The sequence below is a fragment of the Carex rostrata genome, chromosome 31 (assembly GCF_964058835.1).
Source record: "Carex rostrata chromosome 31, lpCarRost1.2, whole genome shotgun sequence".
Taxonomy (NCBI): Eukaryota; Viridiplantae; Streptophyta; class Magnoliopsida; order Poales; family Cyperaceae; genus Carex; species Carex rostrata.
The window spans coordinates 2663052-2690587 of record NC_135948.1 but is presented as its reverse complement, the minus strand read 5'-3'; the positions used below and the strand labels follow the sequence as shown (position 1 = coordinate 2690587).

General features: G+C 31.9%; 2 protein-coding genes and 1 pseudogene across 4 annotated transcripts; 1 reads left to right on the top strand and 2 right to left on the bottom strand.

Annotated features, from left to right (window-relative positions):
- The first annotated feature begins 3347 nt into the window (after nucleotides 1-3347).
- LOC144547332 (Galactose mutarotase-like superfamily protein) lies at nucleotides 3348-9301 on the top strand. 2 transcript variants are annotated; one of them, XM_078295952.1, is made up of 6 exons: nucleotides 3381-3598; nucleotides 3732-3781; nucleotides 4099-4225; nucleotides 4353-4457; nucleotides 4594-5200; nucleotides 9154-9301. In XM_078295952.1, exons 1-6 carry the CDS (start codon nucleotides 3502-3504, stop codon nucleotides 9182-9184), a joined length of 1017 nt encoding a protein of 338 aa, XP_078152078.1. In that variant the 5' UTR covers nucleotides 3381-3501; the 3' UTR covers nucleotides 9185-9301. The 2 variants fall into 2 exon arrangements, with proteins under 2 accessions (XP_078152079.1, XP_078152078.1); XM_078295953.1 differs by lacking the exon at nucleotides 9154-9301 and having other exon boundaries at nucleotides 3348-3598; nucleotides 4594-5355.
- LOC144547331 (UDP-glycosyltransferase 73C5-like) lies at nucleotides 5516-7807 on the bottom strand (annotated as a pseudogene). Its single transcript, XR_013509070.1, has 2 exons — nucleotides 7198-7807; nucleotides 5516-6641 (listed from the first exon to the last, which is right to left on the bottom strand). The product of XR_013509070.1 is annotated as a UDP-glycosyltransferase 73C5-like (transcript).
- A 1300-nt stretch (nucleotides 9302-10601) lies between the features above and the next one.
- LOC144547330 (UDP-glycosyltransferase 73C4-like) lies at nucleotides 10602-13343 on the bottom strand. Its single transcript, XM_078295951.1, has 2 exons — nucleotides 12654-13343; nucleotides 10602-11773 (listed from the first exon to the last, which is right to left on the bottom strand). Exons 1-2 carry the CDS (start codon nucleotides 13136-13138, stop codon nucleotides 10777-10779), a joined length of 1482 nt encoding a protein of 493 aa, XP_078152077.1. The 5' UTR covers nucleotides 13139-13343; the 3' UTR covers nucleotides 10602-10776.
- Nucleotides 13344-27536: the final 14193 nt, after the last annotated feature.

Sequence of the window (27536 nt, the reverse complement as noted above, 5' to 3'; positions counted from 1 at the left end):
TGCTATGATGCTTATTTTTTTTTAATAGAAATTGATATAGTTTATACCAAGGTTCTAAATAGCATTTATCGCGTCATAGCGGGAAGCATACAAAAAAAAACTATAGCGAAAGCTATGCTACATAGCATTTTTTTAATTTTTATAAAAATTATATCATATATTTGTACTAAATACCAGCATTATTTAAGTCTCATAGAACAATAAATAATATCAAATTAATTAAAAAATTGTAATATTCATATTGAACCAATACAAAGTCCAAATTGCGACTCAAAATATCCATAGTAATACTAATATCATAAACTATTGATCTTTTTCTATTCAAAATATATTCAGCATCATGACATAATCTATCTTTTTTCTATTTAAATTTCAAAATAATTTAGACATCATGGCATAATTAACTATCTTAATCTATTCAAAATATTCAAACTACTATATAGTAAGTATCATTTTGTTACTTCAAGAAATATCTTAATATATTCAATCTAAGCCTTTATTTAAAGTCCATAAAAATTGAAAAGAAAAGAAAAAACAGCTCATGTTGCATAGCTCGCTGTAGTTTCATTATTTTGATTTTGTTTGATGGATCTCTCATTAAATATTTAATAGTTTAATATAAAACTTAGTACGTCAATTGCAAAAAAAAAATCATGGATAAAATTCAATCTGAGTCTTTATTTAAAGCCCATATAAATTGAAAAGAAAAACAAAAACAGCTCATGTTGCATAGCGGGCACTATTTGCGCTACACACTAAGCGCTATAGCAGACTGCTATTACCGCTATAGCGTTCATAGCTCAAATAGCGCGTTATTATGTCATAGCTTAGCGTTTATGATCCAAAAACACCATCGCGCCGCTATAGTGCACTATTTAGAACATTGGTTTATACTATGATGCTTAGGTTATTTTGAATAGAAAAATATAGATAGTTTATGATATTATATATTAGGAATAGTTCGAATAGCAATTTGAACTTTGTACTGATTCAATATGAATATTCTAATTTCTTGTTCAATTTTGTATTACTTATTGCTATATGAGATTTTAAATAATGTTGATAATTACTAAAAAAAGTAAAAAGTAAAAATATAATTTTTTAAATAAAAAATACTATGTAGAATAGTTTTTGTTAAAGCTATGCTATTCACAATAGTTTTTTTTTTTTTTTTTAGTATTTTTGCGATGATGCGATAATCGCTATTTAAAACCTTAATATTATTTCAATAAAAATATGTTCGGTACTTCAATATTAAAATAAAAGTCTGTTCGGCACTTCAAATTTTGATGGGTTTTCATGAGAAATTTTTTTATGGGCACCTTCTTTTGATTCTCGTTCAGCAGTTAGTTTTCTTCCCATTTAAATTTCCAAGAATGATGCCACTAACATTTAAAAATAAAAATCCCAAAAATGTGTAGCTTTTCCTTTCCACCGGTCAACTTTTTTTTTATGAAAAATCAAATTCAATCCGAGCCTGGTTGAGCTCGCTAGAAGACAAAAAATTATCACTAAATTGAATATTTTTTTCATACTGTGGTGTGAAACACAGACATTTTTATTTTTACTCAAATTTTAAAATATTTTAATAAAAATAATAAAGTTTTTGAAAAAAATTTAAAAATTCGGGAGTGCAGAAAAATTCCGCACCCCGGAATAAAATTGTTTAGACCTTTGGATTAAATCCAGCACAGATCTTGAAGCACCCAATTAATCCTCTCTCCCTTCTCTCTTTCTCTCCTCTCCCTCCCTGTCCGTGATTTTCCCGACTCGATCGAATTGCTCGAACCGCCTCTAGATGACCTCCGTTATGATATTGGTAAAGGCACAAAATTTAAATAGAGGGATTATTGGTAAACTTAGATAATAAGGAGAGGTGTAATGCAAATAAACTTGAATTGTGTAAATTAATTAAGTAGAGGGGCCTCTATGCAAATCTGAAAATTTTGAGTTATTTGTTATATACTGAAATTTTAAATAAATATTAATCGTGCTAATTTAAAATTTTCACTCAAATTAAAATCTTACTAATTAAATCAAATGATCGTTTAGAAATTTTATTATCAATTTAAATGAATCTAAATTTTTTGAAATATAAATAAACTATGAAATTATGTATATTAAAATTTGAGATTTAAAAAAAATAAAAAAATAAAGTATAGTACCTATAATAATTTATAATTATCCACGAGATTCATAAATCGAAAATTTGTTACAAGTTCGTAAAATTTAATTTTATCAACTGAATTTTTATTCCGGGGTGTGGAATTTTTCCGCACTCCCGAATTTTTATTCCAGAGTGCGGAATTTTTTCGCACTTTGGGTATTTTTAAATTTTTTTCAAAAACTTGGTTATTTTTATTAAAATATTTTAAAATTTGAGTAAAAATAAAAATGTCGGTGTGAAACATACAAAAATTGAGCGGTTGTTGAATTAATTCATAAGATAACTTTTAATTTTGTTTTTCAATTAAATTTCTGATAGTGTTAAAATTTAATACATGAGAAAATTTATTTAAATAAATGAAATAAATTTACCGCACATTATTAGTCTGATTATTATTTTACAATTGGTTTTTTATTTTATATAGATAAGAAAATTTAAATAAATATAGATATTTTAAAATAAATTAAAAAAAATCACAACTATTCGCACGATACAACTAAACATTCAATTTCAACAATTTTCATATTTCATATGTACCCATATCCATAGATTTCTGTAAATGTAATAGTGAATTTTTATTTCCGTTTAATCTTATTCTGTTTAATTTTATGACAAACAAACGAATTTTTAAAATAATAAAATTAAAATATATCCAATAAAATTCTGTATCTACCATATAGACTACTCGCTACTAACAATTTTTATAAAAAAAATTCAAACAATCATGTTGCTCCAGTAAAATTCATTTTTCTTTTAATTAAGATTTGAGCTCTTTATTAATTATTTTGTTTTGGAAGTAGAGCCCTTTCTTTACGGATAAGATAAGGAGTAAGTTCCTATTCAATTTAGATGTCGAGCTCACAGCATGCCATCTGTCACACCATCCGTTCTATGAATTCGTATCCTCTGCATTATCTCCAAAAGGAATCTTTTGGGTCAATAAATCTTGATCATCCGATCTGTTTAACGATTCGTGTAAACTAGATCCGCAATAATATTAAAGGATCCTTATATCATAAGCAGGGACCGGATTGGCTCCGTTTAAAATCATTGACATTTATTAACTTAAAAGATTCCTTTTTGAGTTAATGCCAGAGGATATGCATTCCCGTTCTATCGCGTTCGTCGTCTTCGCAAAATAAGACAATTGCAATACACCATATTACACTTAAGCGTGGGACCCGCTTATTGTCTATTCTAACAAAATTTGTTTCGTCACTTCAGACTTCAGAGCTCCAACTTAGAAGAAACAGACAAAAATAGAGCCTCTTGTTCATCAACCGAAGAATAATCGTAGATCGAGAGTAGGGTTTTGAACCACGATTCATCCATTAATGGGGGAGATTTTCGAGCTCACCAATGGCATAATTACAGTCAAGGTCTGCAATTGGGGTGCCACCATCACTTCTCTCCTCGTGCCTGATTCGAAGGGTTTGTGTTTTGACTGCTTTCTCATTTTACAAACCTTGGGATTTAGAGTTGCAGAATTGGAATGCCGTAGCTCTAAGTTTGTTGATTGTTCATAAATTGGTGCGGTGATGAGTGATTTCTTTTGATGTAATAGGAAATGTGGCGGACGTTGTTCTTGGATTTGACACTATCGATCCATACATGGTAATATCTAGTATCAGTAGAATTTTGTATTAGTAATTTTTAAATTTAAAATATTTTTATTATATAATTGTATTTGTTATTGCCTATTGGTTTCGTTGTCAAATTAACCTGAAATTTAGATTTTTCTTCTGATGTTAGGCATAATGATTTTAAGTTTACTATAGAATGTTTTACCTGACCTTTACAGCTGTACATGCTGCATAGATTCTATAGGATTTTTGGTGTTAAATTCCTTAGCCATCACAAGTGCATGTATATTATTGTGGTTATAATTTGTTATTAGTAATTACTGATGAGTTTATTTGCATTTTGTTCAGCAAGGGGAGGCTCCATACTTTGGATGCATTGTTGGTCGGGTAGCAAATAGAATTAGAGACGGCAAATTTACACTTGATGCAGTTGAATACTCATTACCAATCAATAACCCACCCAATAGTCTCCATGGTTAAATTTATTTCCTAATCCGAATTAATACATTGATGAACTGCAAAATTGAATCAGCATAAGACTTCATCTTTTAACTGTCCTCTTTTTCCATTTCCTTATCTGTCTTTTTTGTTTTTACGTATAGGTGGAATTAAGGGATATGATAAAGTTCTGTGGGAAGTAGCTGAACAAAACAAAGGGGAAAAACCATCAATTACCTTCAAGTACCTTAGCAAGGATGGAGAGCAAGGTAAGAATTTGTTCCACCTTTTACTATTTACTTTCAAGTCCTTGCTATTTTCTTCTTTTGTGTTGCCTTTTCTTTCTTTTGTCCATCACCCAACAATATAACACCATTAATTTCTACCTAATTGATTTGCATGTAGGTTATCCAGGTGATGTCAGCATTACTGCAACATACTCCCTCCCTTCACCCAAAACCCTTCAACTTGAAATGGAGGCTGTACCAGAAAACAAACCCACCCCAATAAGCTTAGCTCAGCACACCTACTGGAACTTGGCAGGCCACAACTCAGGAACCATTCTAGACCATACTGCCCAAATATGGGCGCAACACATGACCCCTGTGGACCCCACCACCATACCGACCGGTGAAATAACCCCTGTCAAAGACACTCCATTTGACTTCACTACCGAGTACAAAATAGGGGCCCGTATTAACGAGGTTCCAGGAGGGTATGACCACAACTATGTGCTAGATTGTGGCGAGGAAAAAGATGGATTGAAAATGGCAGTTAAGTTGAAGGACCCGTTATCGGGTCGGGTTTTGAATCTATTCACCAATGCACCTGGGATGCAGTTTTACACTGGAAATTATGTGAATGGAGTTACAGGTAAGTCTGGAGCTGTTTATCAGAAACAGTCTGGGGTCTGTTTAGAAACTCAAGGTTTTCCAAATGCAATAAATGAACCCAAATTTCCTTCGATTGTGGTCCGACCTGGTGAGAAGTATAACCACACAATGTTGTTTGAGTTCTCAAAGGAGTAATAGAACATCTTCTGAGTAGAAACTGGGAATTGATTAAGGGTGACATTTGATTTTTGAATTTTTTTTTCTTGGTGTCTGTTGTGCAAATAAAGTACTGTTTTAATGTGAATTATATAACTAAAGTTTTTAGTATCAGCTCCTTTATATTTTCAGAACTTCAACTAAATTTATTTAAAGCTGGAAGTTGTTGGCTTTTTGCCGTAATTATGTATATGAATTCCCTTTACTTACTATAGGCCCAGTCTTGATCTGTCCTTGTAATTTGGTAGATTTTAATTCACCAAATCTAACATCAGTAATTGTACACCTGAGCACCAATTTAATACAAGAGGTTCATACATCCAGTCTCAATTAATTAAAACTGAGAGCACATAGCCTAATGCGACTGATTGAGTAATAGCTTTTTTACCACTACCAATTTATTTCTCATAATCCTTAGCATTCTTTCTTGTACCAATTGAATGAGCAACTCTATATTCTTGTAAGAAGAGCCCCCTTCTTCCATGGCCTTCTTTGCCTTGTTGCCAAGCTCTCTAGCTCTAACCCTTCTCACCATTCCTTCCTTCTCTTCATCCATCAACTCTAACACCTTTCTCTCCACATCATCTTTCCTAACCATAACCTCATCACTCTTCTCACTCCCCCAAACAATAGACTTGTCAACACCGATTCTGATGCCTATTTTCAAAACATCCACTATAAGTATCTCATTTAGAAATTGATCTCCAAAGTGAGGCCATGTTATCATAGGCACACCGTTACATATGCTTTCTATGGTTGAGTTCCATCCACTATGTGTCAAGAATCCGCCAATAGCTCTGTGAGATAGGATCATGAGTTGTGGGGCCCATCCTTTTATAATGAGACCTCTATCTTTTACTCTTTCTTCAAATTTCTCTTCGATCAGCCATGGCTCGATTTCCGGCAATTTATCCTCTGCTTTTATTACCCATATGAAGGGTATTTTTGAGGCCTCTAAACCTAATCCTATCTCCATGAGCTGTAAAGGAACACTTCTGGCTAGACTACCAAAATTCACAAACAAAACGGATGCATTTTGCATTGAATCAAGCCACTTTAGGCACCTCTCTTCATCTATGGATGCTCTGTTACCTCTTGAGGTCATTTGTTTCACCTTTGTTGTACAAACACATTGGCCCAATTGCCCATACTTTCTTTTCTAAAAACTTCTCGTAAAAATCTATGTAAAGAGATTCTAGCTCTTGGAAGGAACTCACTATTACTCCGACGGATTTTGAATTTTCTTCTATCATCTTTGCACCAATCTTTTCAAAACCTGGTGCAGAGAAGCTCAGAATAGACTTGTTCTTTGGTACTTCAAGTGGGTGGGGAAACCCAGGAACCGGTACAGGTTCATTTTCATCTGGGACATTATCATACATCTTATGGAGGTTTGTTATATCCCTGATATTGCAAAACCAACATGTGAGGAAACAACAGAAATAGATAATTACTCGATGGCTACTTATAGGGAGACTACAATTTTCTTATGTTGGGGCTAAGCCACTATAATATTATTCAAATTGAAGAGAAGTATGATATATAGGTACTAAGATTTAATTTTGAAGTTTATCATCATTAGAGAATAAGGGATATGTTAATCTAGATTTGCTAATCCATGACAGTATGCTGCAACGGTACTAAATAAGAATCATCATGATAGCTAAATGGATTTTTCATTCTGAAATCTTTGAATGGGAGTAGGGCAATTTGGTTGGAAAAATTCACTTTGTCGCATTTAGATTTGAAGTGTTGAATTTGGCTTCAAACTGCTCAATATACAATATGCATGTTGATTACTTTAATAGGTACTAATGCGGTACAAACTAATAGTAATAATTCCATTTATTTTATATGAATATTAAGCAAATATTTATTTGATAGGAATAAGCAAATATAAAGATGCAGAATCCTATATATCTAATGCTAAAACACAAAATATGCACCAATTGAACAGTACCCACAAAGAGAAGCAAATGCCGATACAGGCATAAAAAAAAGCCTCGGTATCCCGAACTCTCTTGCTACTTCACCCGTCCATGGTAGAGTCACGTCAGATATCACACAACTCGGTGGCGTTTCGTGCTCACTGAGATATGAAATAAGAGGATCCTTATTCAAGAAGCACACTTCCATGAAGGCTGTAAATTCTTGCAAGCCGGTACGTAGGGTGTCTAAATTTTCGGATCCTTCGGGCAAACCGGCCTTGGCACAGTTGAAGGGCAGAGACAGAAACTGGATTGGGAGCTGTGAATCCTTGGCATGTTGTATGATGGATTCGATGCGGGAGGCGTTTAGAGGGGTTGTGATGAATGTGACGAGCACCCCGTAGCTAGCTAGGAGGTGGGCCATGTCTATCATGGGTATGGTGTGGCCTTGTGCCATGAGTGGGACCAGCACAAAGTGTGGTTGCTTTGATTGAGAACCATGGCTGAAGCTATTCATGGCTGATCGACTGTTGGAAGTTATTCATTGGGTTGGGTGGTAGAGAGGCTTGATAAGAGGAAACAATTACAAGAGAGTAGCAAAATCAGGGGCGGAGGGAGATAGAGGGCAAGGGAGACTTAAGTCCCCTCGAATTTTATATTTTTTCTTTTAAAATTTCTAAGCAAAATAATTAATACCCATTAATCACCGCCCTTGCCATCCATGCTGCTTTCTGGGGGCAATGTTGTAGATAGGGTTTGGCAAAGCAAGAGGTGGTTTGGAGGGAATTCGGATCACTCCAGGTGGAGTGGTAAAAACGAGCCGTGTCGTGCCGTGATTAAGTTAATTTTTCACATGTTGTGCCGTACCGTGATCAAAATATTAAGAGGTGGTTACGGCACGCGAATGGTCACATCGTGCTCAAACGTGCTATGTCTAAACGTGACTCGAGTGACCATTTGATTATAATTTATGATTAGTTTATTTAAGATTCACCATTTGATCAAATAACAGTTCTAATTACACGTCTCGCGTGACTATATGTCGTGTTGTGACTAGATCTTTCGCGTGCCGTGCCAAATATTTCTAAAGATGATCACGGCACGTAACTGACACGCATGCTGTGTCGTTTTGTACTGTTCCGTGAAAGAGTCGACTCCGCCTTGTCATTTTTCCCACTCTAACCCTAGGTACCTGACCGAAGCAAATTACAAACGGACAATTCTTCTTTTAACTTGCACGAATCTCAAAACGTACTAGGTACTAGATTGATTTTGGCCCGAGTGGGATTAATATGGACTGTCCGTTTGTAATGTAATTTGCTTCAGTCAGAGATCCAGTGGCTTAGTCCGCACGGATCTTAAAGCGGATGGACGGTCCAAATGTATTAATCCAAAAGATTTTTTTTGAGTTAATGTAGAAGATACGAATTCCTGGTGGATACCAATACCATTCTCTAAAAGCAAAAAGCTTAACCCAGCACACCTACTGGAACTTGGAAGAATGGAAGGCCACAACTCGGGTACCATTCTAGACCATACTGCCCAAATCTGGGCGCAGGCGCAGCACATGACCCCTGCAGACTCCACCACTGTACCAACTACCAACCGGTGAAATAATCCAAGATACTCCATTTGATTCACTATGAAGTACAAAATAGGGTCCCGCATTAACGAGGTTCAAAGAGGTTATGACCAGAACTCCTTGCTAGATTGTGGTGAGGAAAAAAAAATGGCAGTTAAGTTGAAGGACCTGTTATCGGGTCGGGTTTTGAATCTGTTCACCAACGCACCTGGTATGCAGTTTTACACTGGAAATTATATGTGAATGGAGTTACAGGTAAATCGGGAGCTGTTTATCAGAAACAGAAACAGTCATGGGTCTGTTTGGAAACTCAAATTATGTTTTCCAAATGCAATGAATGAACCCAAATTTCCTTCGATTGTGGCTCGACCTGGTGAGAAGTATATCCGCACAATACTGTTTAGAGTTCACAAATGAGTAATAGATACGTCTTCTGAGTAGAATTTGGGAACTTGGTTAAATAAGGCTGGCATTTGATTTTTCAATTTTTTTTTCTTGGTGCCTGTTGTGCGAATAAAGGACTGTTTTGATGTGAATTATATAAATAAATAATTTAGAGTAAGGCATGGGTGCTATGGATAACATAAGACCGTCCGTGCTACGGCCTCAAAAATTTATCGTATAAATTTCAAACTTCGATTTAAATAGCTCAATAAATTGATTATATAATAAACTTGTAGAATACTAATTTTTTTTTTTTTAATTTTTTTTACTATTTTTTATAATTTATGAAAGATGATCAAAAATGATTTTAAAATAAAAAAATAGTCAACTTTTTATGTTATTTCTTGTCATCTTTCATAAATCATAAAAAATAGTAAAAAAAATTCAAAAATAGTAAAAATTAATATTCTTCAAGTTTATTATATAACCAATAGATTGAGCTACTTAAATCAAAGTTTGAAGTTTATATAGTAGTTTTTTGATACTGCAGCATGGATGACCTTATGCTATTTATAGCACCCAAGCCTTACTCAATAATTTAATATCAGATCCTTTATATTTTCAGAATTTTTGCTTCAATTAAATTTATTTTAAGATGGTATTTGTTGGTTTTGTTGCTGTAACGTTGTATTTGAATTTCCTTTGATCTGTCCTTGTAAATTGAGTTTCAAAATTCCCCAAATCTATATCAGTAGTCGTACACCTGAGCAATAATTTAGGGTAAATTTCGCTGGAGGTCACTAAACTTTGTTATTTGTCACGAATTGGTCACGAATTGGTCACTGAAGTTTGATTTGTCACTTTTGAGTCACTCAAATTTGTTATTTGTCCCAATCAAGTCCTTTTATACTTTTTCATCCAAAAATTTAACGGAATATTCCTATTCCGTCCAAAAAATTAACAGAATATATTCATTCCCTCCAAAATACTAACGGAATTAGCATATTCCGTTAAATTTTTGGATGGAAAAAATAGAGGGACTTGATTGGGACAAATAACAAAATTGAGTGACTCAAAAGGGACAAATCAAACTTGAGTGACCAATTCGTGACAAATAACAAAATTTAGTGACCTAGAGCGAAATTTACCCAATAATTTAATACAAGAGGTTCATACATCCAATATCAATTAACTAAAACTGAAAGCACTTACCCTGATGCTGCGGCTGATTGAGTTTTACCACTACCAATTTATTTCTCATAATCCAAGTAAGAGGCGGAGCTAGGATTTTCGACACGGGAGGCAAAAAAATATCAAATTGGGTTTAAATAGCTTATCGGATTTAAAACTCATTAACTAATTGGGTACTCGACAAAAAAACAATGTTTTGACTTATATTTTCTAATGCTCTGACTTGTAATTTCTAATGTTTTAACTTAAAATTATAATTACCAATCATAATTCAAAAAATTTATTTTGATTTTAACACTAAATTTAACTTGAATTACAAATCAAACATTCAGGGGGGGGCAAAAAAATTTCCAAAGAAGAGCAAAGTCGATCAGTATCGATAGATCACCACTAAAACTCAAAATCCGGAAGGAGAGCGGCTGCCTCCCCCGGTCTATGCTGGGTCCGCCCGTGCTTACTTGAGCATTCTTTCTTGTACCACTTGAATGAGCAATTCTATCTTCTTGTAAGAAGAGCCCCCTTCTTCCATGGCCTTCTTTGCCTTGTCACCAAGCTCTCTAGCTCTAACCTTTCTCTCCATTCCTTCCTTCTCTTCATCCATCAACTCTAGCACCTTTCTCTCCACATCATCTCTTCTAACCATGATCTCATCACTCTTCTCACTCCCCCAAACAATAGACTTGTCAACACCGATTCTGATGCCTATTTTCAAAACATCCACTACAAATATCTCATTTAGAAATTGATCTCCAAAGTGAGGCCATGTTATCATAGGCACACCGTTACATATGCTTTCTATGGTTGAGTTCCATCCACTGTGTGTCAAGAATCCGCCAATAGCTCTGTGAGATAGGATCATGACTTGTGGGGCCCATCCTTTTATAATGAGACCTCTATCTTTTACTCTTTCTTCAAATTTCTCTTCAATCAGCCATTGTTCGATCTCCGGCATTTTCTCCCCTGCTTTTATAACCCATATGAAGTGTTTTCTTGAGGCCTCTAATCCTAATCCTATTTCTATGAGTTGTAAAGGAGCACTTCTGGTGATACTGCCGAAATTCACAAACAAAACCGACCCATCTTGCATTGAATCAAGCCAATTTAGGCACCTCTCTTCATCAATGGATGCTCTGTTACCTCTAAAAGCCATTTGTTTCAAAGTTTTGTTGTACAAACACATTGGCCCAATTGCCCATACTTTCTTTCCGAAAAGCTTCTTGTAAGAATCTATGTAAGGAGATTCTAGCTCTTGGAAGGTGTTTGTTATTAGTCCGACAGATTTTGAATCTTCTTCCTTCATCTTTTCACGAATATTTTCCAAACCTGGTGGAGAGAAGCTCAGAACAGACCGGTTTTTTGGTACTTCAAGTGGGTGGGGAAACCCAGGAACCGGTACAGGTTCATTTTCATCTGTGACATTATCATATATCTTATGGACAACGGTTATTTCCCTGATATTTCAAAAACCAACATGTGAGGAAACAATAGAAACAGAGACTTATAGGATTACTATTTATAGAAAGACTACTATTTTCTTATGTTGGGGCTAAGTAAGAATATTAAATTCAAGAGAAGTATGATATATAGTTACACTGATTTAATTGGAAGTGTAACAGCATGAGAGAAACTGGTATAGTTAATCCATGGGACCATGGCATTATATATACTGCAACAGTACTAAATAAATTAATTGTCAGAAATTACTGTGAAACATTCTAGCGATCATAAATAAGAATCATCATACCTTCTTATGATAATAATAATTTATATTGATATTGAAAATTGAATACTTTGTTATATCTTACAATGAGCTTTACTGGTTCTATTTATAACCTTTCAATCAATGGTATAATTTCTAATGGTAAAAAACATGGAACCAACTCTGTTGCTCTCCAAATAGGAGAGCAGGACCCTGTTATTCAAAATCTAACCGTTCATCTGTGTTGAGAGTCGTGCATGAAAAAATTCAACGGTTAGATTTTGAATAACACAATAGGAGAGCAGCGGAGTCGGATCCAAAAAATATGACGGCTAGTTTGTTTGTTTTCCCATCTGGATCTTCTGTGACTTAAATTCTTCTCAACATAGCTCAATGGATTTTTCATTCTGAAATATTTGAATGGAAGTAGGGCATTTTGGTTTGAAAATTTCATATTATCATATTTAGATTTGGAGTGTTGATTTGGCTTCAAACTGCTAAATTCACAATATTCATTTGGATTACTTAAATAGGTACTAATGCGGTACAAACTAAAAGGAACAATTCCATTAAATTGATACCAAAAAGCTAATGCTAAAACTTCAAAAGAAAATGCATCCACTGAGCAGTACCTGCAAAGAGAAGCAAATGCCGAGAAACCTATAAAACAAAGCCTTGGTATCCCGAACTCCCTCGCTACTTCACCCGTCCATGGTTGAGTCGTGTCAGATATGACACAACTCGGCGGCGTTTTGTGCTCCCTGAGATATGAAATAAGAGGATCCTTATTCAAGAAACATGCTTCCAAGAAGGCTTTGAATTCGTGCAAACCGGTACGTAGGGTGTCTAAGTTTTCGGATCCTTCGGGTAAACCGGCCTTGGCACAGTTGAAGGGTAGAGGGAGAAACTGGATTGGGAGCTGTGAATCCTTGGCATGTTGTATAATGGATTCGATGCGGGAGGCATTTAGAGGGGTCGTGACGAATGTGACGAGAGCACCGTGGCTCGCTAGGAGGTGAGCCATGTCGATCATGGGTATGGTGTGGCCTTGTGCCATGAGTGGGACAAGCACAAAGTGTGGTTGCTTTGATTGGGAACCATGGTTGAAGCCATTCATGACTGTTGGAGGTCCTTGATATTTGCGTGGAAGAGAGCGAATATAGGAAAGTTGGAGAGGAAATTCTATGGAGGCGAAGAGAGTACTCTGTTGTGGTGATTTCTTTAATTTTTTCTTTTTTGTAGGATGTAATACAATTTTATATATAGTGGAAACAATTACAAGAGAGGAGCAAATCTGCAAAACGATACAGAAAAGAAAATAAAGGGAAAGAAAGAAATTAAGGTAGAGAATACAAATACAAATTGTAGAAATGTGAAATGAACACGGGCCAACCAAGGGAAAGAAACAAAATGAAAATAAAGCTGAATTAATTCTGGCTGCCACCAGTGACAAAACTGAATGCAGGCTCTGTGTTGTCAGATTTTATGGAAATTCAAAGTTTTAAATATTTTACGTCACCGAGGAATTTCAGTGCCACCGAGGATACTGGTAAATAGGATAGTAGAGGAGTGCAATCTATGGGAAAAGTTCTGTTAACGGGAGTGTTTTTTGAGGCGGGGGGTTATTTGCAAATTTACATTTCATTCAGTTGAGGGGCTCGTAATGGCCACCTGATTGTACACGACTTTGACTTCATCAGTCAAATTTTCAAAAAAAAAAAAAATATTTTACGTCGATTTTTTTTTTCTATGCACCGCAGAAGTTGATTTACTTCCATCTTTTACGTAAATTCACTGCATCAATGCTGAATAAATTCACTGGATCATTATTATTGAATAAAATATTGATATGCATATGATATAGATAACTATTAAATAATCTAAAATGATTTGAATATATAGATATAGATACATGTTGTTAAGTAGAGATACTATATTGAAACTAGTTTTATTACTCATTTAAACTGTTTTTACACCAATTTTTCTCCTACTCAATATTTTTTACATCTCTACTAAATATTTTCTACACCTCCAATTTACTATTACTCTTAGTTAGAAGAGTAATTTCTTAATTTGCTTGAATACAAAATAGAGAATAAGAGTTTCTATTTGTACTAGCTAATGGAGTATTATAGATACTAGATATTTATTTATTTTATCTATATTTTAATTGAACCGATTGCATATGGCTAAAGGTAAAAATGAAAGAAAAAATGTCCTCATTATGAGAGAAAAAAAAAAGTATCTTGTCATTTTGCGTGTTATGGTAAAAATGTATAAATTTACAGCTGAATGTTTTTTTTTACCCTCTTTAAAAAAAACCCAATATATACCTTTTTGAGAAAATTTCATTATTATCAAGTCCACAAATATAATATAAGCAACCATAAGGTATATCTGCAGCCCATATAATTAAGAAATTTTTCTAAAAAAAATAGTTATTTGATTTATTATTTTTAAAAGATGGTAAATACGGAATATTCTTGTCAATTTACTATTTTGCGTGTCCTCAATCCGTATATTTCTCATAAAAATAATCTTCTCAAAATTAAAAAAAAAAAAATGTTCTCAATCCGTACCCTTCCTCTCATAAAAAGTAGTGTGACGGATTAACATTATCAGAGCGGATTTATGTGGAGAGGAAGACCAAATTGAATTTTTCTTAATTTTGTCTTTTAAATTTTTTAACTTTTATTAAAAAACATACTATTAATTTCTCATAAATTAAAATTATAATTATACTCTCCTAAAATAAATTACAGAATACATATGTATCCAGATTTTTTATCTCAATTTTCTGATTCCCAAACAATAGCCCCCATAGATTGTTCACGTGGCTCTCATTTGAACCATAAGTTGGTCCTGAACTTCTGATTGAATATGCAATTTTGCGTGGGGAGTGGAATCACTCTTTATCAGAGAATTGAATCGGGGAATATTATTTCAGGAAATAGAAGAATTTTAGAGAAAATAATGTTAGAGAATGTTATTCTAAAGAATGTGTTATTATCATGTTTGACTTGTGCATTGCTTTAGCATTTCCAAAAATGCGTTATTACCATGTTTGAAAAATTCTCCGCAACACTAGTGATTTCCTGTTTAATTATTTGTCAATCAAAATTGGGCTGGCCTTGCTTTTGGCGGTGTTGATTTCAACAATACAGATAATTAATACTTGCTTAAGAAATGTGAATATTTTATTTGCAATTGATGTATGGCTATTTCTAATGGGAATATATATCTGTACATTTATTATCTATATATTACAGTGTTCTAAATAGCGCACTATAGCGTTTTTGGACTCTAAACGCTAAGCTATGGTATCAAAAGCACGCTATTTGAGCTACGGACGTTATAGCGCATAGCGTGTAGCGCAAATAGCGCGCAATATGCAACATGAGCTGTTTTTTTTCTTTCTTTTCAATTTATATGGGCTTTAAATAAAGACTCATATTAGATTTTAACCGTTTTTTTTTTTTTTTTGCAATTGACGTATTAAGCTTTATATTAAACTATTAATTATTAAATGAGAGATCCATCAAACGAAATCAAATAAGGAAGTTATAGCGCGCTATGTAACATGAGTTTTTTTTTTCAATTTATATGAGTTTTAAATAAAGGCTCAGATTGAATATATTTTGATATTTCTTGAAGTAACAAAATGATACTTACTATATGGTAGTTTGAATATTTTGAATAGATTAAGATAGTTAATTATGCCATGATGTCTAGGTTATTTTGAAATTTAAATAGATAAAATAGATTATGTCATGATGTTGAATATATTTTGAATATAAAAAGATCGATAGTTTATAATAATAGTTACTATGGATATTTTGAGTGTCAATTTGGACTTTGTATTGGTTTAATATGAATATTATAATTTTTTAATCAATTTGATGTTATGTATTGTTCTATGAGACTTAGATAATATTGATATTTAGTACAAATATATGATATAATTTTTATAAAAATAAAAAAAACGCTATGTAGCATAGCGACGCTATTCACTATAGTTTTTTTTGTAGGCTTTCCGCTTAGAGGTGCTACTTTTACCCGATTACCCGGATCCGATCCGGAACCGACCCAGATCTGATTAATTTGGATAGGGTATGGTTTAAAAAATATAACCGATTAAATTATGGATATGGGTACAAAATTAATAATTTAATATCCGACCCGGATCCGAACCGGAACCGATACTGTAATGGGTAGGATATGGGTATCATTTAATTATCCGACCCATAACCGGACCCGACCCGATACCCGTATAAATACCCGATAAAATATATATTAATAACTCTGGATCAAGTTTTTGTGTTAGATAATATATTTCAGCTGAGTTATAATTTGATAAAACTTAACCAAATTTATGCTACTGTTTTACACTACCCTTTAATTGCATCCTTAACTAGCCCTTTAATTACGCCCTTTAATTTTTGTTCTATATTATACACATGTGACACATGACACATGATTGTCAAATTTATTCTTCCATAACCAGCTTATTTTATACATTTTTTCTTCTATTACATTCAATTCATAGATTTTTTTGAATTATAGAAAAAGAAATCATCATCTCTAATATTTTACTTTCTAAAAATTATATCTCCTCCATCCTCCTGAATTCAAAAGCTATTAACAAAAAACTGAATTCAATATTTTTTGTTACACCATGAGTACTCCAAACAACCAACAACCAACTAATAATTTAGAGTTATTATTTTTATTTTGCTATGTAGCATGATATATTTTATTATTTATAAACATGATTAATAGTATAATTTTTATTTTGCAGTAGTTTTTAATTTATATTGTAATGATTTATTATATGAGATGTTTAAGAAATTATAATTATATTTAAATGTAAATAATTTCTCGAATACTTTGGAGTTGTGACCTATACCCGCTCTGGATCCGGAACCGCCCCGTATCCGAATCGGACCCGATAATCCACAAACAAGTTACGGGTATCTATCTACCCGGAACCGAAAGACTGGACCCGAAATATCTATGGGTAGATAGGTATCCGGATCCGGACCCGACCCGATTTGAAACAAATAAGTATATGGATCGAAATTTGGACCCGAACACTTTTAGGGTCCGGGTCCAAATATAATAGTACCCGGACCCGACCCGACCCGATAGCACCTCTACCGCTATGACGTGATAAACGCTATTCAGAACCTTGATATATTACTAATATAGTATATGCACGTATGTTATTTGTTTTGTAATTTTAAAATTTAATATTATTTGTTGTAAAATGTTTTTTTTTAATTCCTACTAAGTACTATCTGACAATTTTTTTTATATGTATTAATATTCAAATTTGTATTCATTTTTTTACATGAAGACCATGTTGAATGGTTCAGATCAATTGCTCAAGTACCGATTAATGTGTGCATTGCAAAGTACCATAACCTTGTTCAAAATTAAAGAGTGAATCTATGGTACTTTGCAATGTGCAAATTAAATCGCACTAAACAATAGATTCAAACTACTCAACATATTCTCCATATGAAAATACACTTGGAGATAGGGGTGCAAACGGATCGGATACGGATCGGATAGTGGTAAAACCATATCCATATCCGTTTTTATTTTCCGGATATGGATACAAATCGGATATTAGACAGATACGGATACAAATCGGATATTAACCAGATACGGATACGGATATCCGCTTTTTATAATAGTGAATGACATATTTTTTTTCAAAATGCATATTAAATTATATAATATATATCTACTATTCGGATACGGATAATTAAAATTCAAAACCATATCCGTATCCGTATCCGCACGGATATTCGGATATCGGATATCCGTATTAAATTTTTGGATACGGAGTCGAATACGGTTGGGTAACATCCAACCCGTTTGCACCCCTACTTGGAGACCATATTTTTTTTCTTAAATTTATTATGTTTTTGAGATAGGTAGAAAATTACTACTTTGGATGGTTCAAGATTTTTATATAAGGTGGTTTTCTACTTATTTTAGAAAATAGTAAAAAAAAATTTTAAAGATGTAAATTTTGATCTCGTAATACGTTTTTATATGAAGATTATATTGAACTGTTAAAATTAATTGTTTAGACTTTAAAAATAAAAATATGAATTCATATTATCAATTGGCGTGTGCATTGCAAAGTAACATAGCAGTATTCGTTAAGTATAAGTTTCAGAAATTGAAGTTGTATCTGTCAATTGTCAATTTCGTATTAAGTTTCGACAATATTTATATAAATATTAATTTATATCTAATGAAGATATCAATGAATATACCAAAAATTAAATATACGTTAGACTTATATTATTCATATTTTGTAAAGAAAATTCTACTAATTTTTACTATTAGAAAAATGATAACGACCAGTTTATATTGTTTGTATTCGTAATAAATAACAAAAATATATAAAATATGTGAGTATTTTAATAAAAAGAAATATAATAATAGAAGACATTCAACATACAAATACAAATGTTGGTGATTCAAATGTCCAAAATTTTCAAAAATTATAAACTATATGAAACTAAGAATACAAGATACAAATAATATAATTAAGATATGTAATTTTCTTACAATAATTGTGCGAATATGGACAGTACTACAGTAGGGAACAGGTACATTTTTGTTCAGTTTACTCCATTGTTAGCCGAGTCTGCATCGTCTGCATTAACTCAAAAAAGTATCTTTTGAGTTAATACATATCGGCCGTCTGATTATAAACAAAGTTCATTCAATCCCCACCTAAAATATAGGGAGTCTTTATTATTAGTACGGAACTAATTTGCACGAATTTTGAAACTCCAAATGCATTAAAGATTCATTTTTGAGTTAATGCAGAGGATACGAATTCCTGTTAGCCTACTGATCAATATACATTATCTCGCTGATCTCACGAGGGATATCACATCCAACACAATCAGAGTTATTTTATCTTAGTTAAAACAAAAGGTGAAAAGAAAGAATTTTTTTGGAAGCGACTAATTTTACCTAACGAGTTGTACTTAGTTTTTACTCAAAAAAGCTGTCATTTCACTTGCGCGAATACTGTAACACTCCATATTCTATACTGTATATCTAAATAACAAATCATATATAATACGTAATTAAAAATTCTAATAACCAGCGACCCTTGCAAGTAGTCCAGAGTTTGTTGCTAACTGTTTGCAACTTGCATAGCTTGTTAAACTGCCTGTACTTTCTTCAAAACCACTTGTTGTACTTTCAGAGGGACATCTTCTAGAAGATTTCAAAACCGGACCACTTCTCAAACTTGCAGTTATTTTCAAATAACACCTAAAAATTATGTAAAATTATTTTTTTCGATTTTTTTAATTTGTTTTATTTTTTATTTTTAAAAGAATTAATTTTTTCATACTTTTATTTTCTTCAATTATTCATATTTATATACACATATATATTATGTAAAATAATACTATATATATATTGTAAAACAAATCTATGTATATTATAATCAGAAAATAGATATTCAAAAGTGAAATATATCATGAATACTGTAAAATTAACACCCGAAACTATAAAACTAAGATATACAAACTATAAAACTTCAATACTGTAAAACTGACATATGTAAACTATAAAACAAATCTATGTATACTATAACCAGAAAATGGATATTGAAAAATGAAATAAAACACAAAAACTCTAATACTAATATATACAAACTATAAAACTCCCATACTGTAAAGCTGACAGATGTAAACTATAAAACCAACATATGCAAACTATAAAACAACAATACTATAAAGCACATAGTTCAACATAAATAACTGTTCACAAGTATAAAATGTCACAAGTCACAACCATAATGTTCAACAGTAGTACACAAACAACACTCATGCAAATGAGACACTATCAAAGAAGAAAAATACGTAAGTATATAAGTAATAGGGCTAGATAAGGAAAAGAGTAGAGAATTACCATGTGTAGGAAGAATTTTCTGGAAGAAGGTGCTAATTCCATAACTTGGAAACTTCTCATACATGATAATTGGCAAAGGACCTCTCGGCATTTCCATTACTACATCCTCAGTACGTAGAAGCAAGCCAGGCATACCTCACATTTTAATTTCCACGCGAGTTCTTGACCTTCTCCACTTTCTATTCAAAAATCTCACTCAACACACAAACACATCTGTTCCAAACAAGCCAACATACAAAGTTTTTATTACTTCATAACCCTTTGGTGAAAATTATTTGGATGAGTGAGAAACTTCATAACTAGAACAACACGTTCTTTTGAAATAATATCCTGCAAAAAAATAAAATAAACAAGGTTATAAATTATGTCATATATACTATAAACTGTGTCATATATCATGTAAAACAATGACATATATCATGTAGAATAATCTACATAACATTTAAACCTGATTCATATATCATGTAAAATATTGTATGAAACTTGTAAACTTGTTTTACATACTGTAAATCAATGGCATATATACTGTAAACTGTGTCATATATCATGTAAAACAATGACATATATCTTGTAGAATAATCTACATAACATTTAAATCTAATTCATATATCATGTAAAATACTGTATGGAACATGTAAACTTGTTTTACATACTATAAATCAATAACATATATATTGTAAACGATGTCATATATCATGTAGAATACTCTATATAATATTTAAACCTGATTAATACATGACATATATCCTATATGGAACATGTAAATTTGTTAGATAAATACTAGAAATTTAAATCAGTAGATATGTACAAACATACAATGTAATATTGCATATATCCTGTAAACTATTACATATATATTCTGTAAAACTGTTAAACAAATCCTGCAAAAAAAAAATACAATGCATAGATCATGTACAAATATTTGGTATATCATGTAAAAGGTTACCTAACTGAAACTTTTAACCTAACTGATAAATCCTGAAAAATACTGTATAGAACCTGTAAACTTATTAGATAAATACTATAAATTTAAATCAGTAAATATGTGACAACATACCCTGTCAATGTTGCATATATTTTGTAAACTGTTAAATATATATATCGTGTAAAACAATTATATATGTATTACAAAATTGTTACATGAACAGAGATTGATAAAATATCATCAAAGTTCATCGGAGAATACAAATTCTGATGAACTTACAACAAACAATTGAAATCGAATATTGTAAAACAAATAACGAATCCTGTTATTACTTACATCAGACAATTCAAAACAACGACATTAAAAATGACATATGTAATTTTGATTTCACAAATCAAATTGTAAATACAAATTCAAATCAGACATTCAAATAATGAGAGATCCATCATTGAACATTAAACAAAACAATTAAAATTCAAATCAAAGTTCAAATAATGCTAGATCCGTTAATGCATCAGTTAAAAAAAATCAATATAAATCAGTAAATAACTCACTCGATTTTAATTTTGTTGTGCTCTTCAATGCTATCTCTTTGATCAAAAACGAGATAAGTAAATAAGCAACAATGACCACTTCTCTTCTATCGTAAGCCACACCTAAAACTTCTGCTGAGCTCCTGTATAAAAAACGAGATCATGTCAGTAATATAAAGGAAATCGTGAAGGAAAAAAAAAAAGGAAAGAGAGACTAGAAATACAAAATCGGAAGGAAATCGCCAAAAAATCGCCTCAGGAAGGAAAGAAATAGATCGCTTTTAAAATCAAGTTCAAAAAAGAAAATATGTGTGCGGAAAGAAGGTTTTAAAGGCAAAGATGCGTGGCGGTTAATTAGTGGGGACCGTCGGTAATTGACCAGGAAGTTAATGATAGTTAAATTCGAGGCCCTGTTCGACTGTCAGGCGGAAACAGAAATGAAAACGGAAACAGAAATGAAAACGAAAACATATCTAATTTGAATGGCCGAAATAATGTGTGCTTGGAGTAAAAAATTCACTCAACAGAAATAGTGAATGGCCGAAAGGTAGGGGTGTAAACGGATCGGATAATATTCGATTTCGTCCGAATTCGAATCCGGAAAAGTACTTAAATTATCCGATCCATATCCGTATCCAAAAAATTATAACGGATACGGATATGGTAAGGCATTTTACTATCCGTATCCGACCGTTTATATTTTAAACCACAACAAATGTGATATATGTTTTTAAATTGATTTATTAAATTGTATATTGTACGGATAATTTATTAAATTGCATATAAATATATATTTTGATGAACAATATAATACTATGACATAATTAGTGACTAATATTTTAATAATATAATAGATGTTTTGTAACTAACAAGTTAATTATGAAAAATATCTGTATCTGTCTGATATCCGATCCGTATCCGTAACATTTAATATCCGATCCGTATCCGTATCCCAGACTATCCGTATCCATATCCGTATCCAAAAAATTATAACGGATACGAATACGGTAAGACCACTGTCCGATTCATATCCGACCGTTTACACTCCTACCGAAAGGGGCTGAAGGAATTAGCTTTTTATTAAATTGTATATTGTACGGATAATTTATTAAATTGCATATAAATATATATTTTGATGAACAATATAATACTATGACATAATTAGTGACTAATATTTTAATAATATAATAGATGTTTTGTAACTAATAAGTTAATTATGAAAAATATCTGTATCTGTCTGATATCCGATCCGTATCCGTAACATTTAATATCCGATCCGTATCCGTATCCCAGACTATCCGTATCCATATCCGTATCCAAAAAATTATAACGGATACGAATACGGTAAGACCACTGTCCGATTCATATCCGACCGTTTACACTCCTACCGAAAGGGGCTGAAGGAATTAGCGCTGGCTAAAAAGCGGGAACAACTAGCTGGGTAAGGTCTTGGTAGTCACTACCAAGTTTTCAAAAAAAAACTAGCTGGGTAAGGAAACTTTTTTTTTAAAGAAAATAAAAGAAAGAAAATTGGTTGGATATACATGTACATTATTGTTTAAAAAAAAGAAAGTTGGTTGGATGTACATGTACATTATTGTTTTTATCCGATTGCCATAGGTTGCCTACTTTCCCTAGAAAAAAAAATGACGTGAGCACATGCCTCAGCCTTTTTGTCCACCGCATGTGACTCCGAAATTTTTATTAATAAAAAATTAATAAAATAAATATCAATAATGAAAAATGAATCTGAGTTTTTTTGAGAAATAAAAAAAATGTAATAGTTTATAATATTTTCTGAACGTTATAGAATATCATGATCTGATTAGTGATAAATTAATTATCGCACTTACTAATTAATTTTTAAAAAAAAATTATTGGACGTGATAGAGTATCACGTTCAGACACTTTCATGAAATTTCCAATTGGGGCCACTTATTTGTTTGATCCCTATGTAGTTGCAGGGTCTGGAATGCATTTCTCTGGACGTGATTAACCATCACGTCCATTTTTTTAATTAATTAATAAGTGTGGTAATTAGTTTATCGCTAATCAGGCTGTGATAGTCTATAACGTTCAGAGGACGTTATATCTTATTACATTTTCCTATATCTCGAAAAAACTCATATTCGTTATCCATTATCGATATTTATTTAATTAATTTCCTATTAATAAAAATTTCGGCATGTGACTGGTCAGATTTTCTAACGTAATTTAGATTTTGAGTTTGAATCTTAATTGCCCGATCACAATTCGAACTCGGATTAATCCGTTATCCATTTTTTTTTTTTTTAATAATCGTGTGGATTCTAACCGCACAGTTCAAATTCAAACTCAAAAGTTTGAGTTAGCTTAAAGGATCCGAATTGTGTAACTGCCTTGATTTTTGTCTTTTTAAATTATTTTAACATCATTCTCTTTCAAGAAAACGAGGGGACTGTATCTTTTATCAGTTCATCGCCAAAACAATATTTTTTAGGAAAATTCGTTTTGAACAATGGTTTAAATAGCGTTTATCGCGAAATAGCGTACGGGTTAAAAAAATCGCGCTATGCTCAAATAGCGGCGCTATAGCGCGGAATAGCGCGCTATAGCGGCGCTATTTGGGCATAGCGCCATAGCTTTTTTGGTTGGAAAACGCTATAGCGGCGCTATAGCGCGCTATTTAAAACACTGGTTTTGAATGAAACGTCGTACGGAAGGTTTAAGAGCAAGCATTTCCATCATACGAGATTAACGAAAAAAAGAAAGAATAAAAAAAATATATTTCAAAGAAGCTACGATCGAGAGATCACAAAAATTACTATTTTGCAATACACAAATTACTCTTCTGTCGAGATTTTGAATTTATTATCTCTCACATAAAAAATATTGCACTCAATATGTTACTAGACCAAAAACTGTTTCTCCTACACAAACAATTTTATTTAAAATAATAAAAATATTTTTTTAAAGCATGCTAAATAACAAGTCTATTACATTATAATAAATGATGGAGGTTTGAAGTTTTTTCTCTATGCAAAAAAAGGGGTCAGAATTTATTGGCAAAATATTAGTTTAACAATCTTGACAATGTTAAAACAATTTATAATTTTTACAATGAAAAAATTTAATGTTAGTATTTTTTTTCATCAAAAGACATAAGTTTTACAACAATTCTTATATTTATAACGAAATTTCATGAAACATTAAAATATTAAATAATATTGAAATTGCTGATACACAACTAATCTACAAGTAAAAAAAAAGATGTTTATGATTTTTTGTATAATTTAATTTTTGTTGATGCTATTTCAATAAGTTGTCAAGGTTGTTAAGATAATTTTTTTTATGTCATGCATGTTCATAATTAATATGTTCTCATGAGAACTCTTAATTTATTTAAGAACAGTTGAAGATCAAGTCTTGTTCTCTAAGATAGTGATTCGTACATTGCCACTCAATTAATTTTAATGAATAAAATGAAATTAAGTTTTTCATCTTTAAATATTTATAAAGAATTTTCATTCCAATTTTAAATCTACAATTTTTTACATAAAAGAGATTATTTTAATCATTAGATTAAAGACTGATTCTTAAAATATGAAAGAGCTAACTTTAAAATTAGAATGAAACTTCTTTTTATCAATATATAAAATTTGTAGGTTGAATATGTAAGAAAAAAAAAGAGAGATAAATTCTAACATACAAGAAAAAAGGAAAAAAGGAAAAAAAAGGAAAAAAGGAAAAAAAAAGGAAAAGAAAAAAAGAAAGAAAAAAGAAAAAAAAAAAAAAAAAAAAAAAAAAGGAAAAAAGAAAAGAAAAAAGAAAACAGAATCTTCAAATTTGCGTGGAAGAAAGTGAGAAATTCCACTCATATTCCAACAAAAATATCAGAATAATGAGATGCGTGTTCGAGCGTTCTTTGTGATAGAATTCCGTCGCCATCTTTGACCCAGATGCTACTATGTCTCTTATGCAACGCCTTTGAAACACACGGCGGTGTCACTGAACTTATTTGTTTTACTAGCAACCGAATATATTCGTTTTGCAAGTTTAATTTTCTTTAGTTTGATATATTTCATAATTTCTATTTTCTAACTTAATCTTGTATGACTCTAATTTGCTTACCTTACCTGTACCAATTGATCCATGTTTAAATTATCGCTTGGAAACTAACAAACAATAAAAATCTAATACGACCTGATTTGTCATTATAATCAACGGAGGACCTTTCAGGGACGTCTTTCGGTGATGTCAAGCATAAAAGGAGCCTAAATAAATACTGATTGGAAATGATTCAATTCTAATTTATAGTAGTGCAAATGTGCAATGAATGAGAAATTGACAAGAAGCGACTAGTCATAGAAGCTTACTAAAATATTTTTATGATACACTTTCTGTCACATATATATTGAAGTAATATACACTTCTATGACTTTTATGATACACTTTTTGTATTATATTGAAGTAATAAAAATTGAAACTATTGCAATTTTCTTTGCTCTGTTTTTTTTTTTTTTTTTTTTTTTTTTTTGCAGTACAATTAAATTAGAGTAAGAGTTGAGTGCTATGGATAGCATAAGGTAATCCGTACAACAACTTTAAAAATTATCGTATAAATTTCAAACTTCGATTAATTCAGTAAATTGGTTATATGAACTCGTAGAATGCTAATTTTTACTATTTTTGAAACTTTTTTACTATACAGTTTTTTCATTAAACTTATTAGATTAGTTGATGTCAAACCAAAAAAAAAATTAACCATACTTAAGCCATCAAAATCTAATCAAACAAGAAATTGTTTAAAATATGACATAATTTTAAACCTCAATCAAACAAGCTGACCTAAGTGAGAATAATCAATTTAGTTCTCAACTTTAGGTCTCAACCAAACACCACCATAGACAATAAAAAAAATGAGAAGTACCTAAAAAGCTATGAAATTTTTATTGATGGAAAGACAATAATTTAAGATAAATATCTGTCAAAATAAATAAAAAATAGTTCCGGACAGCATTTCAGATGGAAAACCGGATAAAAATAGAAATAAATAAATAAATAATACACCAGATGCCACCTGAAATGGCATCCAAGTGATTTGCATATTTATCATTCAATCTTTTGTCTTGACAATTGAATTGTTTTTACGAATTAGGCTCAACTTTAAATGCAAAGTTGTAAGCATGGTAACAAGATTTATAAATTATTAGCAAGTTAAATTGGAATAATTTGTTTGTTTAGTGATGTTAAACTGAATGTCAAATTATTTAGTTGACTTAATTTTAACTGAATTAAACCCGAATAATTTATGAATTTTACAAATTTTATGATTTTTTTCCGAATTTTTTCCAGAACATTTTTTTTTCCTCTTTTGCAGGACTGAGATCTCTGGACCGGATAATTCTAAATTATTTTGAATTATACCCGAATTATTCTCGAATTACAAATTTTTGACCTGGCAGAACCGAACCCAAATAATTCATTTATCACTATGGTTGTAAGTACCCATCTGTACGAATTTATGTTGGCAATTTGTTTTTCAATTGAAGAATTTCAACTTGATGTAAATTTGTAAAAAAAATATTTTGCTAACATGTTTACCCCGGGTCCGCACAGTTTTGTCTCGGTTTTGGGGTCGATCCAGCATGAGTTCATACGTTTTGGCCTGGTTTCTATGGTTTTGGTTCGGGTCCTCACAGTTTTGGTCCGGTTGATACGGTTTTGGTCTGGTTTACATGATTTTTAGTCCGAGTTGCTACGGTTTTGCCCAGTCCGATCTGATCCGGTTTTGCTACAGTACAGGTTACCACGGTCCACGGATCTACTGGAAAAAACCGTACAAGATCTGGATTTAACAACAGTCCAGTTCACCACGAATTTGAACCCTGATTCGAACTGGTCCGGATCCGACCCATGATTCATCCAATCCGAACCTGAACCATCCGATTTTATTTTTAATAAAGATGAAACTTTACGGGCTATTGCAATTTGCACCCAACAAGCTGCAGATCATGTAAATTAATTACATTAATATTTCTTTTCTCATGAACGCCATTCCACTCCATTTTAGATGGTGTCTTATATATTTTGTTTCCGTTATTTATTCGGACCTCCGTCTAACA